A 21,009-nucleotide genomic window follows, 5' to 3' on the forward strand; every position below is an offset into this window, starting at 1 on the left:
TCTTGCCAGCTAATTAGTAATGCCTTCATAGCGAACATTCAGGAATGAAATATGACTACTTTAGGACTGGATATGGCAGTGTTTGGGGTTGGGATGCTCCCCATTCCCATCATCCAGAGAGAAAACACAAACAAAACAAACAACAATATAGGATATTCAGTAAAGTTTATGAATAGTGAAATGGGAAACAATTTTTTAGCAACCCCCACAATCTAACACATTGCACCTGAGAGGTTTGGAAGTTGCACAAATCATAGCGTTACCATTCAAACCTGCTGACTGAAGCTCAGGAACAGACAAAGCTCTTCACTGCCAAGCCTTGATTCACAGCAGGAATGAAGGTGGCACAGATCCCCTCAGTGCTGGTTTCTCTACTCTAACACCCTCACTGGAAGTCAGGTACAGGAGCCACAAGCACTAGCAGGAAAGGCTGAGCAGGGGAGAGGCACTAGATATTTTCAACTGAGCTGAACTCAGCTAGAAGCTGGACACTGCACTGCTGCTGAAGGGGGGCATTTGCATTTGGCACCAGTGACCTACTTGCACTGAACAGAGCAAAAACCAAAGGACTCTGAACAGAGCAGTCCAAGAGCAGTGTTTTGGAAGAGCACATTTTATTTCCGATAACTGTCAGTTTTTCTCAATCTATTTTACTATTTTCTTTAAGGGCACCGATTGTGCTTTAACATGGAACCATGCTCAAAAGAAAGACTGTTTTATTAGGACAACAGCTATACAAACAACTTGTGGGTTTCTTTTTGGTAGATGGGTCACCCAGGTTGTGAATAAAGCGAGGCATGGATGCAGACACAGTGCCAGCCCAGGCACAACTTCTCTCGTGCTTGGCAGATGGGAAGAGCAGACACAGTGGTGGGTGTGCTCTGCCTCGTACACCAGTGCACCGAGGAGGGGCCGGGAGGGGCCTGAGTATACATGTTCTGAGTACTACAAAAGATAAAAATCCTTCCTGTTACAAGCAACAGGTATGCGTGCACTCACCTCTCGCTTCCAGGGCCCAGGCACGCAGCCAGCTCAGGTGTAACAGAACTCATTAGCTCAGACACATCCCCATTCAGGCAGGTCTCATTCTTTGCGAACCATTTCCTAGCTGGAAAAGTTTCAGCTGCTTTTGTTCGGTGCAGAACCCCAGCGAACCAGCCCTGCAGACATGTCTTGGCACCACACGCCTAGAAACACGAACCCTGGAGGGCACGGTGCAGAGGCTGCAGGGCCGCACGGCAGGTCAGCTCCGACCAGGCAGAACTTGCCACCTGCCTTCACTGCGGGCACAAAGGGGGCTCGAGCAGACACAGATCATCCAACAGCCATTCAGTGGCCACAGTTTTGGGAACTGCTTGGAGGCTGAGGAAAGCCAACGGCAGTAACACTTGCTGTGCGCTGTTCTTCCTGTTCATACTGTAAGATTCAAGGCAGGTATTACCACTACTAAATCCTTTCTTCAGACCGTAGGAAAACACTGATGTTTAAATGTCAGTGCAATCATCCTGCAGATGTTGGCTGTCTTGGGAAAGGAAAGCATCTCAGCACGGCTTTTCTTAGGATCAAAATCACACAAATGAGAACAAACTAGATCCTACAAGTGACAGGGACACAAATACCTTAATTATTCGTATTTGTGTTTTATTTCCTAGACAACACACATTTTAAATTAATTTTTGTGTGAAAAGATAAGTCAAAATAATACAAGCTTTCCCCATATCTAACAGCCTGTGATTCATCCCTCAAAGTCAGAGCAGTGCATTCCTCCCTTCTGCCCTGGGAGGCAGAGCACGCTGCCCAACAAGAAAGGAGGACAAAATACAAGAGCAGCCCTTTGTCCTTCCCATCGATCAGCTTAAGAAGCAGTGAAGATAAAGACGGGTCTCCCACCAGCACTGAGCTGGATGGCAATCATTTTGTCTCCCTTGCAAACAAGTCGATGATGCATGAGCTACATCTCTGCAGCTCTTTGGAGGGCACAGTCACCAAAGCCCCCACTTTCTCCCATTATTAAATAACAAGCACATCACCAGGGCAAGCGATCTATGACAGCTTTCCACAGCTAAAGTTTCTGTTTATTATACTTTTTCTCTTGTCACGGAGAATTTAGGTTACTGGGGAGCAAGGGAGATTGTTTAACCCATTTGTCTATCAACCACTATGCGCACTCTATTACTATACAAACAGAGCAATAAGCCTCTGCACATTTTCCTCCTACCTAGAGGAGGAGTTGACTAAATTTATCTAAGAATCCCAAGTTATCATGACACATTCTATCAGTTTTCCTTATAACATCAGAAGACTCAAAAGCATCTCAGGACTGCACAATTTCTCTGAACTCAAGTACATCTTGACTTCAGGTTGACCCTGAAATTTTCAGACATTTGGAAAAACTATAAGTAAATAGTTCGAAATTAGGCGGGCAGTGACCACACAGTGAGAACCAGCCCGAGTCTGAATTCTAGCATTTTTATCTGTTATTTATGTGGAAGAGTGGAGACCTTCACTGTAAATGTCAACAACACTTAACACTGTTGTTTCTAATGCATAAGCTTCTTGCTAGTATCATAAAAAAAAATGGAGACCTTTTCACTCCACAGGGCGTACTGCAGCCATCTCACAGGACCTACCTTCTGCCTGCCTTACAAGCAAACATATTGAGCTGCTCACGCACTCTCAAATGGCCGAGAGAAGAGGCTATTTTTCAAATATTCCACACCAGCCATCTTTCTCTCAAATCAGGAAAGTCTACATGCCCTGACTGCCACCAAAACGAACTTGGATAGCATGTCCCAGGGTCAGGGAACTGTGTTCTTCTGTGGTGCTCTGCAAGCCCTGGTCGGTGCCCACCTCCACGTGTGGTCACCCAGCCTCCTCACCTCCAGCCACCACTTGTACAGGACGCTGGGCATGAACTTCAGCTTTTGGGAACCCACTGACTAGAGTTAGGTTGACAGACAACCCTGAGGCATGCCATCTTCTCTGCATATGGTCACTGTCCCCATGATAATGGAATGTCACGTGCCTGTCAGCTTCGTGGGGGGAGCAGGCTAAATGCTATTTACGTTATGGATGAAACAAATCTCAATATTTGCAAACAAGACATAAGCACAAACCCAATCCATATTTTAATTTATTTTTTACGCTACCCCATAAAACCCAAGTTTATCCCCATATAAAGTCCTTCTTCGGCATTTTTGTCCTTAGGATCTCATTCTGTACGGGAGCTGAGGAGTAATGTTATAGATAGTCAAAAGCCATCTGGACACAATCCTGGGTAATGTGCTCCAGGGGACCCTGCTTGAGCAAGGGGGTTGGACTAGGTTGGACTCCAGAGGTCCCTTCCAACCTCAGCCATTCTGTAATTCACCACCCTGGTGCTCAGCACGAGGCCACGGCCTCAGCTCCCACCACATACTGTCTTCCAGCTCCCTCCAGAAACACCACATCCAGCTGTAGCCACACAACGTCATTTGTATTTTAGAGAAGCTAAGAACGCAGCGAGTGAAACAGATATCAAAGCGAGTCTGAAATTCCTCGCAGCACTTCTTGTTATTGATCAGCTAACTTTATGACGTCTGTGCAGGAGAAAGCAGCTACAAAGACTTCGTGAACTTCGAAGCATATTGCTAACACGTGAACTGGCTCTTCGAGGCAGCTCACAACAGACTGCAGGGGTCTGTCCCCACATCAGCTCGGGTGTAAACACAAGACAATGCTTTCTTAAGGTCATCGCTGTGCCAGATTTAGGTTGGTTACTTGAGATACACTTTAACAAAAGCACTTCAAGCCATCACTACTTCCAATATCACAATACTTCGATTGATGATTTTTAATCGTATTAATAAACATGTATTTACTGTTGCATAGATACAAAATACAAATCAAGAGACAGAAAAAAAAAAGCCTGAAGAAGCAATAACAATTTTAGGAAAACCTGGCATGTATTAAATGTAAGCTCGGGAAAGCCCTTAAGGTCTTTTTTTTTTTTTAATAAGATATAAATAAAATACAAAACATTTGGACTCTTGATTTACATCGTAGTCTTAGAGCCTTCAGGGATTTTTTTTCAAGCTTTTCTTCACAACCAAGAGTTTGTTTTTTCAGAATACAAGTTTAGTTCCCAACATAATCCCAGGGCTTGGAAAGTTGGAGCATTAATTTGAAAAACAATTATGCCAGAAAATGGGCAGCATTTTGCAATAGCCATGCATTAACCATTTTGATCCAAACTCAAGTCTGATGCTCAGGAAGCAATAAAGGCTGTAGAAACAGGCTAATTCACGGCAAATGGAAGTGAACCTTGAAGGATTCATAACATGCTGTCCAAAGACAAGAGGGAAAATAAATACAGTTGTTAAGAGGGCTGTTCTTCCTTTTGTTGCTGCATTTCTGATGCCCCTTCACAGTGACCAGGCAATGTCTTCAAGGACAAAAACCTCATCAACAACTACCACAGTGATTTCTAATTCTCCTGAGCCTTGCAGAACCATTACAATATGGCACTTAGGACAGCTAGAGAACACCTGCTCTTCCCTCTAAGAGGTAAAAGATAGGGATAACATCCATATCTCAATTGCGTTTCAACACTCCTAGGAAGAACCTTAATTTGGAGTCACTCAATTAACTGGGAACTTGGGGTTCGAGATCTCCCTCAGGCACATTCTGCTTCTCAGCGGGTCAGGAGAAGAACTGTTCTTTAAGTACATTCAACAGCAACACATTAATTTTCATTGAAATAAGGGACTCCACTGGAGGCTTGTACTTTCATCAAGAGAGCTCAAGAGTGAGGGATGATTTAACTTCAAAATTGATGACACAACTTCCCTTTGGAGGCAGTAATGAAATGTTGATCCCCTACCTCTTCTGAAACTTGAACCTTTCCCCCTGCCTCAAACCTCTCATTTAATTTCTTGAGGTTATAAAATCAGCTAGATTCCCTGGGGGAAACAGCAACATTTTTATAGATATATTCCCATGTGATAATGGCAACTATTACCAATTTTGGTCAAGTGTAAAATTCTAGTGGAAAATAGTTCAGCAATCTGCCTCAATCAAACTCACAAAGAAACACTCATGTTAATACCTACGCAGAACAGAATTAATATCTATACGTGTTTGTGCTTCTTGTTTAGTTAAGAACACATGAAGAACAAAAAAACCGCTCACAGTAGGAAAATCATCCATACAACAGTGTGCAGCTAACTAAAGACAAAGTTGGAAAATTAAAGCAGAAAACAGACACCCCATTATCAAGTAGAACGAGTCAAAAGGTAGGGAAGGTGTTTGCATGTAGTACTCCAGTCTCTGTAAAGAGCTGGAAGGGTAGGTTGGGAAAGACCTACTTTTCTGATGGTGCTTTTTTTGGGTCAGTTGTAAATTTTAATTGTGATGACCAAGTGAATATGTTTTCTCATAGATAAAATATTGTTCATGCCAAGAAAGTTGATGTGGAAGAAAAAAAAACACTATGCAAGAAAAGAACATGCATGAAAAGAGATTTTTTTTCCTGATAACATTTTGCTATACCAACTTTTGCACGCCCGAAAACTCAACATTTTCACTGAAGATGCATGACCTCTCCCCCATGAGACTAATGAAAACACTGCTAAGCAGCACTGAACCATGGTTCTTCCCAGCAGCATTCACACAAAGAAAAACATCCAAATAAAACCAAGTATGAGAACAATTAACCATTGCACAATATATTAGTATTGGTGCTCTGGGCAATGTCTCTCTTGTATCAGATGAAAATACAAAGTCTCCTGGCCAGTACTACTACTTATTACATTCAATAAAACTGTAGCATTTCAAATATGTTCTTAATATTCTCATACTACAGTGGGGGTGAAATGGCTTTGTAGATTGGTGGTGAGAGCAAATTCTGAGATGGTGGCATGAGAGTCAGAAATAAGTATCACCTTCAAAGACAAACTGATCCTGGGCCAACAAAACAGCCTCTCTGCTTAAAGCGATCTAGCAGGAACAAAGGTAGAAGTGAGGACACATAATTGCTGCTATGCAGTGACACAACCACTAAATGCATGAAGGAGATATTACATGTATCATAGTTGTTTAGGTTTTTAGCATATGCTATGCCATATGTTTTTGCTTAAGTTCAAAATAAAAACTCCAGCAACTCCCGTCCTTATTACATAGAGATGATGCCAGATACTAGCTACTATTTCTTACGAAAGCCTTTTATATTCTTTAAGCCACATGTACTGAGAAATTCTATTAATAGTCAGGTATTTCTCCAGTCTTGTTTGTTGCCCTTCTCCAAATAACTCTTTCCTTTTGCTTTAGCTAGAGAGGTAAATTTGGGGAGGAGGCCGTCTGGGATTAATAATCTCACTAACACTATAAACTATTTTTCCATTGCTTATTCATTGACAAATTTAACCCTGAAAGCAGTGCACGTGCCAGAGGATCTCTGCAACAATATGGACAACATGTGCATATGCATACCTCCCTAAGCCACACTGATAGAAGCACTGCTAGAAAAGAGTGCAAATACATGAGAAGAAATTTCACTTTAAACTAAAACCAAACCAATCTCCTTGTTCTTCACAGAAAAAGCTACAAGAGCAGGCTTGGTGAGTGCTGGGAAAGAAGCATTCCTAAGAGCAAATTAGACCCCTGCAAATGATGAAACGCGGGAGGCACTCCAGCATCCAAGTCCGTGCTGAAACAATAGCCTGGGACACAGGAGGGTGCTCAGCGGTTTGAGATGTCCCCCACAGGACATCTTGACATCTGTAGCTTTTACAGTTCCAGCTTCTTGTTAACGGTTTGATCTTCTTGACAACTCTCAAAGCTGACTAATTTCATCGTGTTCCTGAAGGATAACCCTCACTTTGGCTGCATACACGCTAATAAACAAACAGGCAGCAGGGCAAGGGCCCATGCTGCCCCACAAGGGCCCTATTAAATTGCTAGCACAGCCCCTGCAGCTCTTCACCAGGACATTTGTATTATTCTAATTTATTCACACGTTCAGAGGCTAATATAGGTGAGTGACCTTTCTTGATAGGAAGCTTAAATATAACCACCCTCTTTTTTTTTTGTAGGGGGGTAAGGATAGCCATGGGGAGTTAACCTATTTGAACAATGAGCTCAACTGCCTTCAGTTCCAGAGGACAACCGTTTTATTTATTAATAGAGATGCAATCACCATTTCCAAGCACTCACAGAGGCACATCCCATTTCTAGGTTTCTGTCAAGTCACATAGTAAGTGACAACAAAGCTCAACATGGTACTAACAATCTTATTTCTTGAAGTAAGCACAGTCAAATGTGACAGTGTCCTGTTCACCAATTTGGTCATTCTTCATCATTTAGAAAGTTTTGACTTAAATTCTGAAAAATTGTCTCATAGCTGCAGAAGTCACTGGGTGAAACCTAGAGCCACCGTTACACAAATGGCCAGATACTTGCAGAAACCCTTTGTGGTGTTAAAACCTATGAGCAAATACACTCACGCTTCTTCAAAAAGGGATGACATACCTATTAATGTCCTTATTTGCACACTGAGAGAGCAATAGACGTGTGATGAATGCAATGACACCTTCAGTCTACTATATCAGCTCCAACACTCCTGACAGTTCTCAGCTCTGCTTTTGTCCCAAGTAGTTGGGGATGGGGATCGGGTAATTAGGATCAATTCTCGCTCCAAATCTTTGGTGAACAGAAGCATCAGAGTCAACACGCACAAGAACTCTCTGCCTGTTTAAGACAGTTTAAGAAACAAGTACAACTGCATCTCAAAAAACCCTCTTCATCTATTTCTTATTTGTGTAGAGGACACTCACGGACCACTGTTCAAAAAGAGTTTGCACATGGCTTCCTACTGCCCACCTCATTTCAGAAACTCCTGTTAATAAAGAAGCAGGGAAACCACCTGCTTATACCTGTGCTTTTTAATTTAGCAGACTGAGGCAGTTAACTAACGATAGCAGCAGTTTCCAATCTGACATGAAATGCAATAGTTCATTTCAGAATTAAAACTTAGCTATGACTTTGAAGACCTTTTAGCTAAAAGTCTGAAGAACAGGAGGAAACTTTAACAAAAGAAAGCAGAAATGGTGCTGTTATCTTCCAAGCTGCTCAGGATCTCTTGATTTCCTAACTTTGGTACTTTCAAGTTACCACTGAGAAGTTCCTATGAGTTTCTTGGAATATGCAGCATTACTGAAAGTGAGCTCATCCTGTAGCTGTATTTCACACAAAAAGATTTTGCTCTTGGACTAGGTCACAGTAACTCGAAAACATTGGGGAATATTCACCGAGGTTCTCAGCAAAATCTTCCCATTACCACGCCAGTTACAATCGGTGTCTGTAAACACCAGCCACCTTTCACAGCGCAATTCACGTCGGAAATCCCAGCTGTTAGCGTCACTGGGCTTCCTATATGCACAGAGCAAAACTCCTGCCCCATCTGTTTCAACACAGGCACGTCTCTCCACACTTTCTCAGTCACTCTGACTACGCTTTTTCCCATGCACATCCCACTCCGATAGACTTCATCTCGCACCAGCACGTGACTTATCTCCCCGCTGCCTGCCTAGGTCGGTTGTTTGGATATCGTTAAGATTGCCCTGACTGAAAGCCCTAATGAGGTGCTGATCCCATCATCCAATCACTCAGCTGAGCCCGAGCGCGTCCCGCGGGACCGGCCAGAAAAGACTGATGCAAGAATTCCAAGTGATGTGGAACATGAAAGGGCGCCATTCGCATCGCTAGGACTCGCAGCCTGTCAGCACAGCCATTAGAAATCCTGCCTTACAGAGATTTATAATTCAACCCTCCCACACACAGAACTTGCTCCAGACTGAAACTTGGCACAAAATCCAGTCCCGGGAGGGCATTAAAAAAATAACCCATTCAACTGTTTCCGTCCCATGGCTTTGGCTCTCAGCCATTTAAATAATGGCAATTTCTCATTTCTCTTTTTAACTGAGGAAATCCAATATAAAACACCAGATTTACATAACATTGCGGTGGTGATACAAGCTGGCAACAAACCCAGGATAAAGGCTGCCAGAGCCATTCCGTCATCCCCTTTTGGTGAATTTCTCCATTTGGATTCAGTTTAACGGAATGATTTTTATTAAGTCTGGCTGACATCATGTGTAATCTGCAAATCCCACCTCCACGTTGGTCAGGCAGCCTGCCCTAGTCTGCACACCTTGTGCACCCATTAGCAGGGGACTAGCCCTCCTGTGGTCAATGCAGGCTTCCACTTGTGCTGCCAGTGTTATTTCTTACGGCCCTTACAGGAACCTTTGCTTGTTGATTTAGAGGACAGCAATTAGTTGCCTATTGAGTTGCAAAAGACTGACTGGACAAGAAATGGACGTATGCAAAACAAAGAAGGGAATTAATGTGAGCCAGAAGAAATTTGTCAGTCGAGTCCTTGTTTTGATCAGAGACTGTTCTGACAGACAACTACAACATCTGCTTCCAGGGCCAGGGTGAGAGACTGTCAGACTCAAGCCTTGTGTGGCTGCAGTCCTGACTGCCCCAGGTATTTTGATCCCTAGGGGGGGACGCCAGCCAACTGCAATCTTAAGTCTGTCAGGGGACAAAAAATCATGGGAATTGATGCAATGCCGCAAACACTTCTTAAACACATCAGGATTCAGGATGGCCGCAGCAAATCACTGCTATGAACACATCCCTTCTGCTCCCCCACCGCTTGCCCAGAGAGGCCTTTGGTGGCACATTTGGGACAGGAGGGAGTTTGTGTCACCCACAAAATACGCCATCAGCTGGATGGGCTACTGACTCCCACCTCATCCCCAGCAGTACCACTCCTGCTGTCCCACAGCATACCTGAAATGCAAATCCTTCCACCACGCTGCAGCTGGAGGACAGGATATATTGCAAATCATCACCAAGGCATCTGAATAGATTTCTCCTATTTGCTATACAAGTGCACAAGCAGCACAATTTTAAAATAGTTATGACCAAACACTATGAGAAGATTTGTATCAGTGGTCAACCCCAAGGATCCAAAACTTCAGAAAGATGTCTTACTTGTTCTTTAGCAAATTACCAATTAAAAAAAATACTTGAAATCAATTTGGACTCTCTCTGCTGCTGTCAGCCAAGATGCTACAAACTATGGCAGTCAACGTCAAAATGCTTCTTCCAGAATGTGGTGGTAGGTCAAAACTGCCACTGCTGCACTGACTCTCTCTGTGTACTAACCCATCCTCCATAATCCCAGCCTCTGAGGTCCACATTCCAGCTGTGAAAATCCTAGTATCTGAGAGCTGCACGTACAGTATTTTCCTATAACACAGGAAAAAAAAAGCAGAGCCCTAGGGACCAACTGAACTTTCAAAATGGACAAACAAGATGGCAGGGTAAGCACCTGCAGAGCCCCCTTCTTTTTCAACAGCTGTATAATTCCCTCGTACCTTGTCCTTTAATTCCAAAGGGGGGTACGAAGTCCCTGATACGAGCCCATCTCCTGAAGGAATCATCCAAGAACATTGGTGCCGGCTTCGAGAACCTGAGGAAATCAAAAAAGAGAGAGAAATTAATTCCTTACCTAGGAAGGATAAATTTCGGTAGGGAGCTTGAGAGAATCAATACCTAAGTGCTGACTTTACATTCTCACTGGTAATACTGCAACACAAGATTTTACTTTTAACCAGAGGTGCCTGCAGTAAAACAAATACATCATAATCTGTGCCATGAAGACACCCCAAACACTTAAGTCCTGAGCCTCGCGACCACTTCTATTCAACGATTTAGGACATGCTGAACTTCCCCACTATTGTCTGGCTGTTAATTTAGTTACAATGAGTTATAAATTGCAACCAGAGTTTACGTGATTTTGCTCCAAGCTTTGCAGCCACAAACCAATTTATGGAATCTCCATGCCAGTGTGTGAAAGCATGTGAGGAAGGGGGGCAGAGCTGCCCTTGCATTGTTCATTACATATAGGTGTGCTACTAGCACTGTACTGTGCAGGTGTGAATGCACTCGGCAGAAGTGTGTGGAAAACAAAGAAAGGGTTATCTGCTCTCAAGGCTGCTTCTACCTCATTCATGTGCACATATACAGCAGCTATCATGACAAAGGCAAGAAGGGAAGCAGTTCAGGAGATCATAAAGTAGCAGTCAGTTTACAGAGAATGGAAATTCAGTACAGATGTAGGTGTTTTCTTCTGCATTCATTAACATATAAATGATTCAAGAGATGTCCTTGCCAAACCAAACAGTTGTGATCTATCCAAAATCACTTACAAAAGAGGGAACTAGTCCTTCTTAACCATGTCAGTATGGGAATACATTATCTTAATTATACCCTCAACAGAAAAACCCAGCAGCTACCAAAACTTGTCCCTTCTAGAAACAATTAGTAAAGTGGCCAGAGAGAAGGAAACAATTAGCACTTGACAAAAAACACTACCGAAATACTAACTTCCACATTGGACCACTTCTGAATGTACTGATCACTGCTAGCAAATGTGTTAATACCATCAGAAATCTGTTCATTCAATCATACCAGAACAGTAGCAGGGATGTTCTGGACCAGTATCAAGTATGCTGTGCTACAGAGATGAAGAAAGGAATGTACTCCACGTTCAGAGTCACTGAGTACATCTCCGCTACAGCCACACCACAAGATGTACACTTACCTGAAAGAGGCACAGCCTGGCTGATCTAGAACCCGGCAGTGGGCTTGATGTACCCATCGATGTGTATGGTTTCACCCTGCCCCCTCGGGTTGTATATCAGGTAACTTCTTGGACCTGAGCTACCTGATTTAAGATAAACTCATCTACACTACGCCACTACCATGTACACACAATTTCAGACAGCAGCACAGTGAAGAAATGATGGAATTAACTCTGAATTATAAACTGCAATATTGTCTGTCCAATCACAGACACACAGTAAACCTGAGGTTTCAGAAGTCTTTAGGAACGGGGAAGAGAGAGACCAAGAGTATTTAACAAATCAAGAATAGAAGACTCAAACTCACCCATGCATACTGCTTCACATCCACTCATGCAATCTTTAATAAGATAATCAATCTATAACCATAAAAACAGGATGCACAGATTATGTGGCTGTTCTAGAAAGAAAGGAATGTTTTTCCAGAGCCCAAAGAAGAGTGAGGATATGAAAGGATCTATATAACTTTATCTAGGAAAAAGTAGGGAAGATGTGTTAGATACATTAGAGCTTCTGAAGGTCTTAAGTAAAAAACAAACAAACAAAAAAACCCAACCTACAGGACTATTAAGACCAACTACAACAAGCAAAGAGGATACAATAAAACCCCGAAAATATCCTAAGAACTTCAATAACTTGACAAATTAGCTTTATGTTTGTACTGGTGACTTTTCAAGCATCTTGGTGCACTGAAATGTAAGTATTGTGTTACACTGCTGGGTCTCTCCCAGGAATCATGTCCACCTCCTTCCAATATCAACAGGAGGAACCTTTGCAAGATTCTTACACAATTCAAGAGCTTTTGGAACCCAAATGGCTACAGCACAGATGCTCGCAGCTCCTCCTTTACAGCTACCACTTGAAATAATGGCAGCAGGCAGGTGCCATGGAATGGCTCCCCATTTTCCCCACGCAGCAGCCTCAGCAAAGGATGATGGCACTGCCTGGGGGTCACCATCAGCTTTGGGCTGGTTTGTTAGGTCACCAAGCTACTCTGGTTACAGCTGTGGTACGCAATCTTCAGGAAAAACCCCGGTGCGTAGGAGCAGGTTTTATTCTCCTCTCAAGAATCAAGAGAATTCCCTACAATAATTCTTCAAAGTAGCACAGCGTAATAAAAGATATATAAAAAACAAACAAACAAGTTAGCCACTTCAGTTCACCTATTCAAAAGTACTTCACAAGAAAAAAAGGTGCAGGCTGTAACGTCAGACCTGACTCAGAAGTTAGCATTATTTCCAGATGGAATTAACTGGGCTATTTGCAAGTCATACACCAGGGAAAGGCAATTTACAGTAGTATGAGGTGCAGTAGTGTCTCTCACGAACACAGATCCCCCCTTACAAGGTGCCTGGTAAAGCCAGGAGGAAGGCCAGATCCTACTGGGACTCCCCAGGGAAGTCCTCAAAAGCCAGTGAAGCAGTAGCAGGCCGGAGCTGATGCCTCTCTGGTGTCCCTTCTGTACATGATGATCAGTAGACAGAAGAGGTGCCTAAAGAGAAGGGTGAAGTAGCCAATGGCCTTATTATTGCATTTTCTACAAGTAAAAAAGAAAATTTTATAGAAAAAAATGCAACAGCCTCAGGACACCAACCGTTACTCAGTAATATTTAACACTCTTGTACAAGGAGCCAGGGAAACAGACTTTTAATTCACACTTTTGCTTCCTTTAAGAAGGGAAAGGAACAGTTTTGAGGAAAATATTATATCCATACGGGGCAAAAAAGAGCAAATTAAACGATATTTAGTTCCCATAAATCTTAAAGGTAATTCCGTTCTGGAAACATTAAGAGATCATGACTGCCATAAAGCCCGTGATCTATGAAAAGCACGCTGCCACCTCAATAAATCAGAGCAGGCCAGAACCGATGTCCAGCAGTGACAGGGAAATGCTGTCTGCCAAACCTCTCCAGGAGCATGGCTGCTCTGTCTCAGCTCTGGAGCGCGTCTGGCATATTCTAGGACCCCTCAGGAAATATCAGGATATGCCTCAAACAGTCCCTGGGAATGCTCTCTGCAAAGCACCTAAAATACATTCCAAGGAATGCGTGGGAGTTTGTCAAACAGAAAAAGTAAAGGTCTCTGAACGATGTTAAGTTTTCCTATCTGCTGAGCAGCTTACACATGGGATGCTGCATTTTACCCGAGTTACCCACATTGCTACCTAAAAGGCGGGTTAGCCTCACCAGTCACAGCTTCAGAACTGAAATTGGCTTGTGCTTCACAGGCAAACACCAAGGAAAGCAAGAGATTCCATTTTTCAAACTCAAATTTCAAGCCCTTGCTCTCTACACCACCTCAAATCCCAGAAAAGAAGACATAGTGCAATCTCACAGCATGGCAGCCATGAAAAGATGAGGAATTTGGGTGCTTGTGGCACACAGCTCTGAGCTGCATGATTTGGGAGGCAAATGCCAAGCATCTTAAATCTCTACTTTGAGTGACATACACCAGTAAAACAGCAAAGGACATCTGAATAGCTATGATAATTACTGGGTACAACTCAAATCCCTCCCAGCTCTGAACTTTGCATTCCTTGTGGAAAGACATTGGAACAATCTCTGTCACAGCGTACTGCAAAAGGAAGTGTACTGCCAGGAAACTATTCTTAAACAGGAACCTATATACACAAGAAAGCGTGATATATATTTGCACCTAGGGGATTCCAACTTCGGCGAAAAAAAAATAAATGTTTCCAATTGTTTTCTTCCTGACAAGTAAGAAGAGCTGTGGCCCCAAAACACTTCTAGCTTGAGGGATGAACTAGTCTGTCTGATCCATCCTGCAAATTCTACACAGGTGATGATAATCTAGCACCCACCATGTTCCTCTTCGATGTGCACAGAAGGATTCAACATTGGGCTAACTTCCCAAGGTATCAGACAAATCCCAGACTAGCACCTTCTCTACCAAAATAGCTATTGAACAATTTCAGACATTTAATCTCAGCTATAATCTGTCCCCTACTCTCAGAGCTGTTTTCGGAGCAATTAAATACATGAACGTGTAGAAGGGAATAAGCTAGACCAGAGAAAGTAAAATAAATACAACCACTGATAGTCTTTGGCTATAACATGGAGGAAGGAAGACATGGCTAAGTCCCTGAAAAATCAGAAAGGATGGTGCCATGTTTCTAGAAATCACGAAAGTAGGAAAAAGCAGGTGGGCAGCCACTAAGCTCCACTGTGGGTTTATTTTTCAACTGTTTCCTTCCATACAATAGGAGGTGTTCAGATGTTTCATGTATTTTTTTCCTCTCCTCCTTTAAACATCCTTGCCTTTTGTTTCTTCTTTAGTTAGGGATCATCAGCACATGGAAACTGCAAGATGAAGGAAAAAAAACCCTGCACTACAACCTAATATTGTATATAACCTGCACATTACATTTGTAAAAGGACACGGACAGCCTTCAACGTGAGGTTTGTGTTTTGTTTTGGTTTTAAAGACAAAAAAAATTAACTTATTTGTGCCGGCAGGATTTCTACATTCTTTTGTTTGCTTATGCTTAAAAGCATCCATGGTTAGACAGAAGATACAAAATCTACTAACTTTATTAATAAAATGGCTGAAATACAAACCAAAGCACTCTAGCACTGAATAATCAGCTCTGAGAGATTTATAGAAGTACAGAGATAAAATCTAAACTAACCTTTTCCTTTTTCCCTACTGAGACCTAGGTGTATGTTCTCTCCCTTTTCTCCCTTCTCTGGGGAGCAGCTTGGCTTGATAGTCTAGGGAATGAGGAGGCTTGTGATGTCCTGATTTCACATTTCTTATTGACATTAATCCTCTGTCAGAGATCCAAGCAGCTCAAAGATTCCTCAAGCAGCTGAAAAATTTAAGAAACCGCATTAATAAGGATTAACCCCATCCTACAACCATACAACACTTCTTTTCCTAAACCAGCAAATAAACGAGCCAAAAATGGATGATTACAAGAAGAGAAGTCTTCAGCAGTAGAGACCAGGCTAAAAATTAAGTTGATCTTAAACTGTAGAAACAGTCTAAAATAAATTAGACAATATGGAAAAGACAACTGAGTCCTGAAGAATGGCCACAGTGTCACCTACCACTGTCACTTGAGACCCCTCGTACTTTTTTTCCACAAGAGACTGAGCCAGTGATCCCCACCCATCTTCTCCTATGCCAGCAATGACTAAGATCCTGAGTGTACCTACTGTTGTCTCTTTCAATCTGAAAAGTCCTGAACTGCAATTCTCCCTTGGGATGGCCCTGAATTATCCCGTGGAGTAACACTGCATTGCTTTGTTCTGTCCTAGCAACTCTGCCAAATGGGTTTGACCATCACGGGGCTGGGGTAATCACTCACCCCTTTGCAGCTCTGCAAGAAAGATCGTGGAGCATAAGCCTTGGTCTTTCCCCATGACAAGAAGGGACAGTAAATGCCACAGCAGCTGGAGTAGGTCAAATCCACTGAACAAAACTCTCCTCCCAGCAGCAGGCCGTGGAGCAGCGCCCTGTTATCCCTGCCTCCTCCTAGGGACGGCTGCTCTGTACCTTTTCAGGCACTCTGGAGCATCAGTCATCTTGCCCTCGTTGCTCCCCATCACCTAGCAGGTTATTTAAACCCATCAGTGCAGGCATTTTCCCATTGCCTGTTTGCAGCTCTATTTAGAGCAAGACCAGCTGCTCCAGCATATCTTAAAGGGCCTCCATCCTCCGTGCTGTGGTTCGTACAGAGAACATTGCCATATTACTGCAGAAAGATAAACATCCTATCATGGCTGAAAAATGTAACTATCACAGCTGTAAAACCCGTTAAGTGTTCCACTATATTCAGGATCAGAAAGCATCAGCTCAAGGACTGTGCCCAGTTCTGGGCCTCATTCAAAAAAACATGAACAAACTGGAAACAGGCTGTAGGAGAGCTCTGAAAAAGATCTAAGGTCTAGAAAACATGATCCCTGAGGAAAACTAGAAAGAAATGAATTTGTTTAGTCTAGAGAAGAGAAAATTGAAAGAGGACATGATAAGCCCTTAAATATTACAAGGCTGCTGCAAAAGAGAAAGGTAGTACCTCCAGATCCCTGGTGAATAGAAGTAGGAGCCCTGGGCTTAAAATGTGGTAAAGGAAACAAATTAAACATTAGAAAAAGGTTTCTTGTGCTTGGGATTATCACACGTTGAAATCTATTGCCTGGACATGAGTTACAGAACCCACCCAGCTACATTAGATTCTTATTTTATTGTTTTATTTGCATCTGTTAAGAATGGGTCAGTCCTAACTGTGCCTACTCATAAGAGCAAAAATTAAATGCTCTTTTGGAGCTCTGAACAGCTCTACTACTTTTGAAATTGTTTCTACACTGGGCTAAATGTTGCTAGGAGGTGTCAAAGCACCCAAGCCACAGCCTGCTGTAGTGGGGAATCAAGAACTACCCTTCAGACTCCCTGGGACTCTGAAGTATTTACCTTCATATACAGCAATCAAATTTCAGTACAAACAGCTTTAGATAAGCAGCACATGGATTTTGCAAGCCTGCTGCCTGCCAAGACTGCTTTCTGTTTGTACCCTGTACCTTTGTGATAAACAGGAAGACACGTAAAGTTTAACCTTTCTGCAGTCATTAATATCTTGTGCTTACGCACCACCAAGGCACAAAATCAAAGCCTGATTTAATATCAGCTCAGTCTCCCCTGCTAACGGTCTGTGTCCTGACCAGCTTACCTAGAAGGTCTCTATAGAATGGCAATAATGATTAAGGAGACTGGAAAATTTTGAGATAAACTGTATATATTAAAAAAACAAAAGAAAGCAGTTTGCCCACTCTAACCAAATCCTTGGGCTTTGCTACTGATTCTCCAAACACTTCGGACAAAAACCACATGTACGCACAAAAATAACAAGAGGCTTCACTTAAAGTTTGGCTTCCTTTTAGGGAGAAAAAAAAAAAAAAACCTCTAAAATTGAGACAAGGCAGAAAATTTGTCCTGACCTGCCTCATGGTGCAGCATGTAAGACAACGTGGAAAACCTGTCATTGTTCACAGAACCCTCTAATACCAAGACACAATCAGGTAAGGGGTGAAAAGCTGACTGCTAGACAGGGCAGAATAATGTTAGTTTAAGAACCAGTCTTCTAGCATCATAGTTTGTTTTTCATGTGCTATTGTCAAAGACGCAAGATTGAATTACAGCTAGTTTTGCCTACCAAAAGCCAGGTGGGGTGCTCAAGGCCTCTTAGGGAGCACTGAGCCAAATACAAGAGATTACATGGTATTTGGAAACATGATGAAGGTGAGCGAAAGCAGACTAACTTCTGCTTGAGCTTTCAAAGCCTTCTGTGCAAAGAAAAAAAAAAAAAAGAGATGAGGAGTGAAGCAGAAAGGATGGCAGAAAGGATGCAGTTCTTCCCCCTAACAGAAAGACTCAGCTCACACAGAAGATGCCAACCAGCAGCTCTATCAGTTGGCCAGAGTTTAGCACAGTTGTATGATTTGGTGTCCGTGCAGGCAGAGGACTGGACTTGGTAATTCACTTGGTTCCTGAAGGCCTTCACCTCTAGCATATTGCTTTTTTCCAGGTCCAAAATCTCCTTGGTGTAAAAATTCCCTGCATAAATCATACTAGAGTGAGGATGTTGGTAGAAGTTGGTCAATGTTTCAGGCATCATTCTTGAAACAGAAGGGTTGTTCTGAGTGAGAACAGACTTAATTTTTTAAGGCTTACGTTCTTCCAGAATCATTAATGACACTGAAGAACTTAGACATATCTCCTATTAAGATGATGTGGAAAATATTAATTTGCTGCAAAGTACACACCATGGCATTAACAGAGGTGTTATCAGCTCTTCTGACTTCATTACATATACTACAATAGTCTGAAAAGTTTTACAGGACCTAGTTCCTTGTTTAAAAAAAAAAAGAAAAAAAGGAAGTGAGACCTTGATAATTGACAGAGACTCAGAAACTTGAGGAAAAATATGAAATAATTATTTCCAAACTGCACGCATTTGCTGTCCTGACTCATCATTACTGAAAATTTGTAGGTTGCAGTTCTTGTCACTGCAACTCCAATGGTGACTTTACAGTGGTACAGAGAAAGCCTCCCCATGAAAACACACACAAAGACCAAGCCTTCTTTCAGACACAAACTAGAAACTAAAGCAAAACAATAAAAGTGGGAAAAAAGTCCATAGAAGCTACTGCACCGTTAGTTGCTCACAGCACAAGACAGTCAGATAATTAAATGCAAAGAAAGAAAGACAAGAATAAAGTAAATTGTTCAGCTTCATTGTATGCTACAGAAATTGATGCTCAAAGACGATCACATGGATAGCCCATTGTGATGTTGCGTAGATTATTTTTCTGGCACATTTTATTTTCAAGTTTGTTTTTTTTTTTTAGTCACCACAATCTGGGTTTGACATAAAAAACTGACACAGCAATGACAATAGCAAATCAAGTCTATGGTTTCATTGAGAAAGCAGGAAGATATGAACTAGAAACAAGGAAGATCTTAAAAGAGGTCTGCAGTGAAAATAAGAAGGGACTAAACTCATGGGAGACGCTGGGCAAGCAGTTCTCTCATAACTTTGAAACTGGACAAGGCTTTGCGGTTAGAATCCACATCATAATTTGCACCGTTCAGAAGATGGACATCCTAACTAAAAGAACAGCGAGAGGGGGGAAATGATCTCCATTGCACAAATTCCTAACGCCTAAACAATTTACCTTGGCAAGCTCCTTCTTGTATGAAGTTGTTCAAGAAACAGTGATTTCCAAGCTTGCTTAGTAGTTAAAGAACTGTAATTCATCTGATCAGAGAACAAGCTTTTTTTTTTTTCTTCTGTCAAGTGAAACAGGGATAATACAGCTTTAGGTGCCAACTACAAGGTACACAGAAAAGAATCCAGCACCCAACTGATGTGAATTTGTACCATGTACATAAAAGATCGCTAATATCAGAGTAACATCACTAAGTGACACACAGCTACAGATAAATTACAAAGCCATTAATGAGATCCATATCAATCCCAGCATGAAAAATTCCAGATGTGTTGCTGTTCCTCTGCTGCACAGCAGACTTCACGTCCTACCACAGGATGAACTGGTGGCAGAGTTGTTCCTATTTCAAGTTCAGGCAGAGGTTTTTGCCTCCTCCAGCCTCCAAGGATTTTTGCATCTCACAGGCTCTGACTAGGAACCTAGATGAAAAATACCAAAACGTGCACCCCAAGGGAAAGCAGTGTGTTCAGAGGGGACATGAGGAGCCCCCCAGGTGCCAGTGGCAGCAGGTCCCTCTAGCTGGAGAGGATGATTGATGTGGGAGATGCAGACCCTGCACCCAGCTTCGTGTAATTCTCTTTCTCCTCGCCTTATTAATTCCAGCTCTGAGCCTGAGAGTTATCAGTAAAGCAACATGCATTAAAATCTTCCAGATAATATCAGCACTGCTTAATATAAGCCTCTCTCCTTTGGTCCCATGGTTTTACAAATAAACAAGAATTTTTAACAAAACAAGGCTAAGGCACTGAGCTTGTAAAAAATCTTTCTGAGTACTGCTTCCAGAGATAAGGCACGGGGACTGCACTCTGCAGAAAGTTTCCATGCAAGAGGCCACCTGACAAAAATGGAAGGATTTATTGACTAAAGGAGCAAGTGCAGCGGAGAAAACCGCGAACAGTAGACAGCACAGACAGCTATATCCTCACTTCATCATCCCACAAGGAGTCTGGTTTGAACCAAACATTTGGCAGGGAAGAAGAGGCTGGAGGTGCCACTTGATTACTCTGACAAAGAAAGGAAGTCTGAACCGCGCTCACCTCTCCCATCCTACTTGCAACACAGGTGAAAAAAATAAGGATCCTTCCAGCCAGCGTCCTCTTGAGGAGGACCCCATGCTCTGTTGCCGTCCCAACCCAAAATTCAAGGTGCACTAGAACAGACTGCAACGACCACGGCAGTAACTTGTTCACAGGGCTCTGCTCAGAGGCTTGATGTATACCTTAAGCACAAGGTAAGTCCTTTAAAGCCTGCTCTCCCAAAAGCTGTAAATCTTTCAGAAGACCAGATATCCTCCTTCGTTTGCTAATCAAAGCAAAAAGACTCTCCCCATTTTTCTTACTGCACCACCTGAAGAACGGCACAACAGAGCTCCTCATTCCAGGAATGGAGTTTTTCGATGAGATACTCCATTTCAACAAGTTCCCACAAGACAAGCCAGTAGCAAAAAAGGATGCTGCTGGTTTATGCATTTGAGATTTATGAAAGTCACCGAAATAAATACTAAATATTATTAGCTACTAAAGGAAATGGTTATGGTGAAGATGAGGGGATAAAAAAACCATACAAAA

The 21,009-nt window shown here is 42.5% G+C and overlaps 1 protein-coding gene across 15 annotated transcripts in view; it reads right to left on the bottom strand.

The window, feature by feature from the left end:
- The window catches only part of ST3GAL3 (ST3 beta-galactoside alpha-2,3-sialyltransferase 3), a 180,758-nt gene that overhangs the window by 60,284 nt on the left and 99,465 nt on the right, over positions 1-21,009 (bottom strand). For all 15 annotated transcript variants that reach the window (XM_080603463.1, XM_080603456.1, XM_080603466.1 and 12 more), the window contains one exon: positions 10,425-10,519. In XM_080603463.1, the coding sequence (XP_080459589.1) occupies positions 10,425-10,519 (95 nt within the window). The remainder of the gene's footprint in view (positions 1-10,424; positions 10,520-21,009) is intronic.

Source organism: Anser brachyrhynchus (assembly GCF_964034855.1).
Source record: "Anser brachyrhynchus genome assembly, chromosome: 8".
NCBI lineage: Eukaryota > Metazoa > Chordata > Aves > Anseriformes > Anatidae > Anser > Anser brachyrhynchus.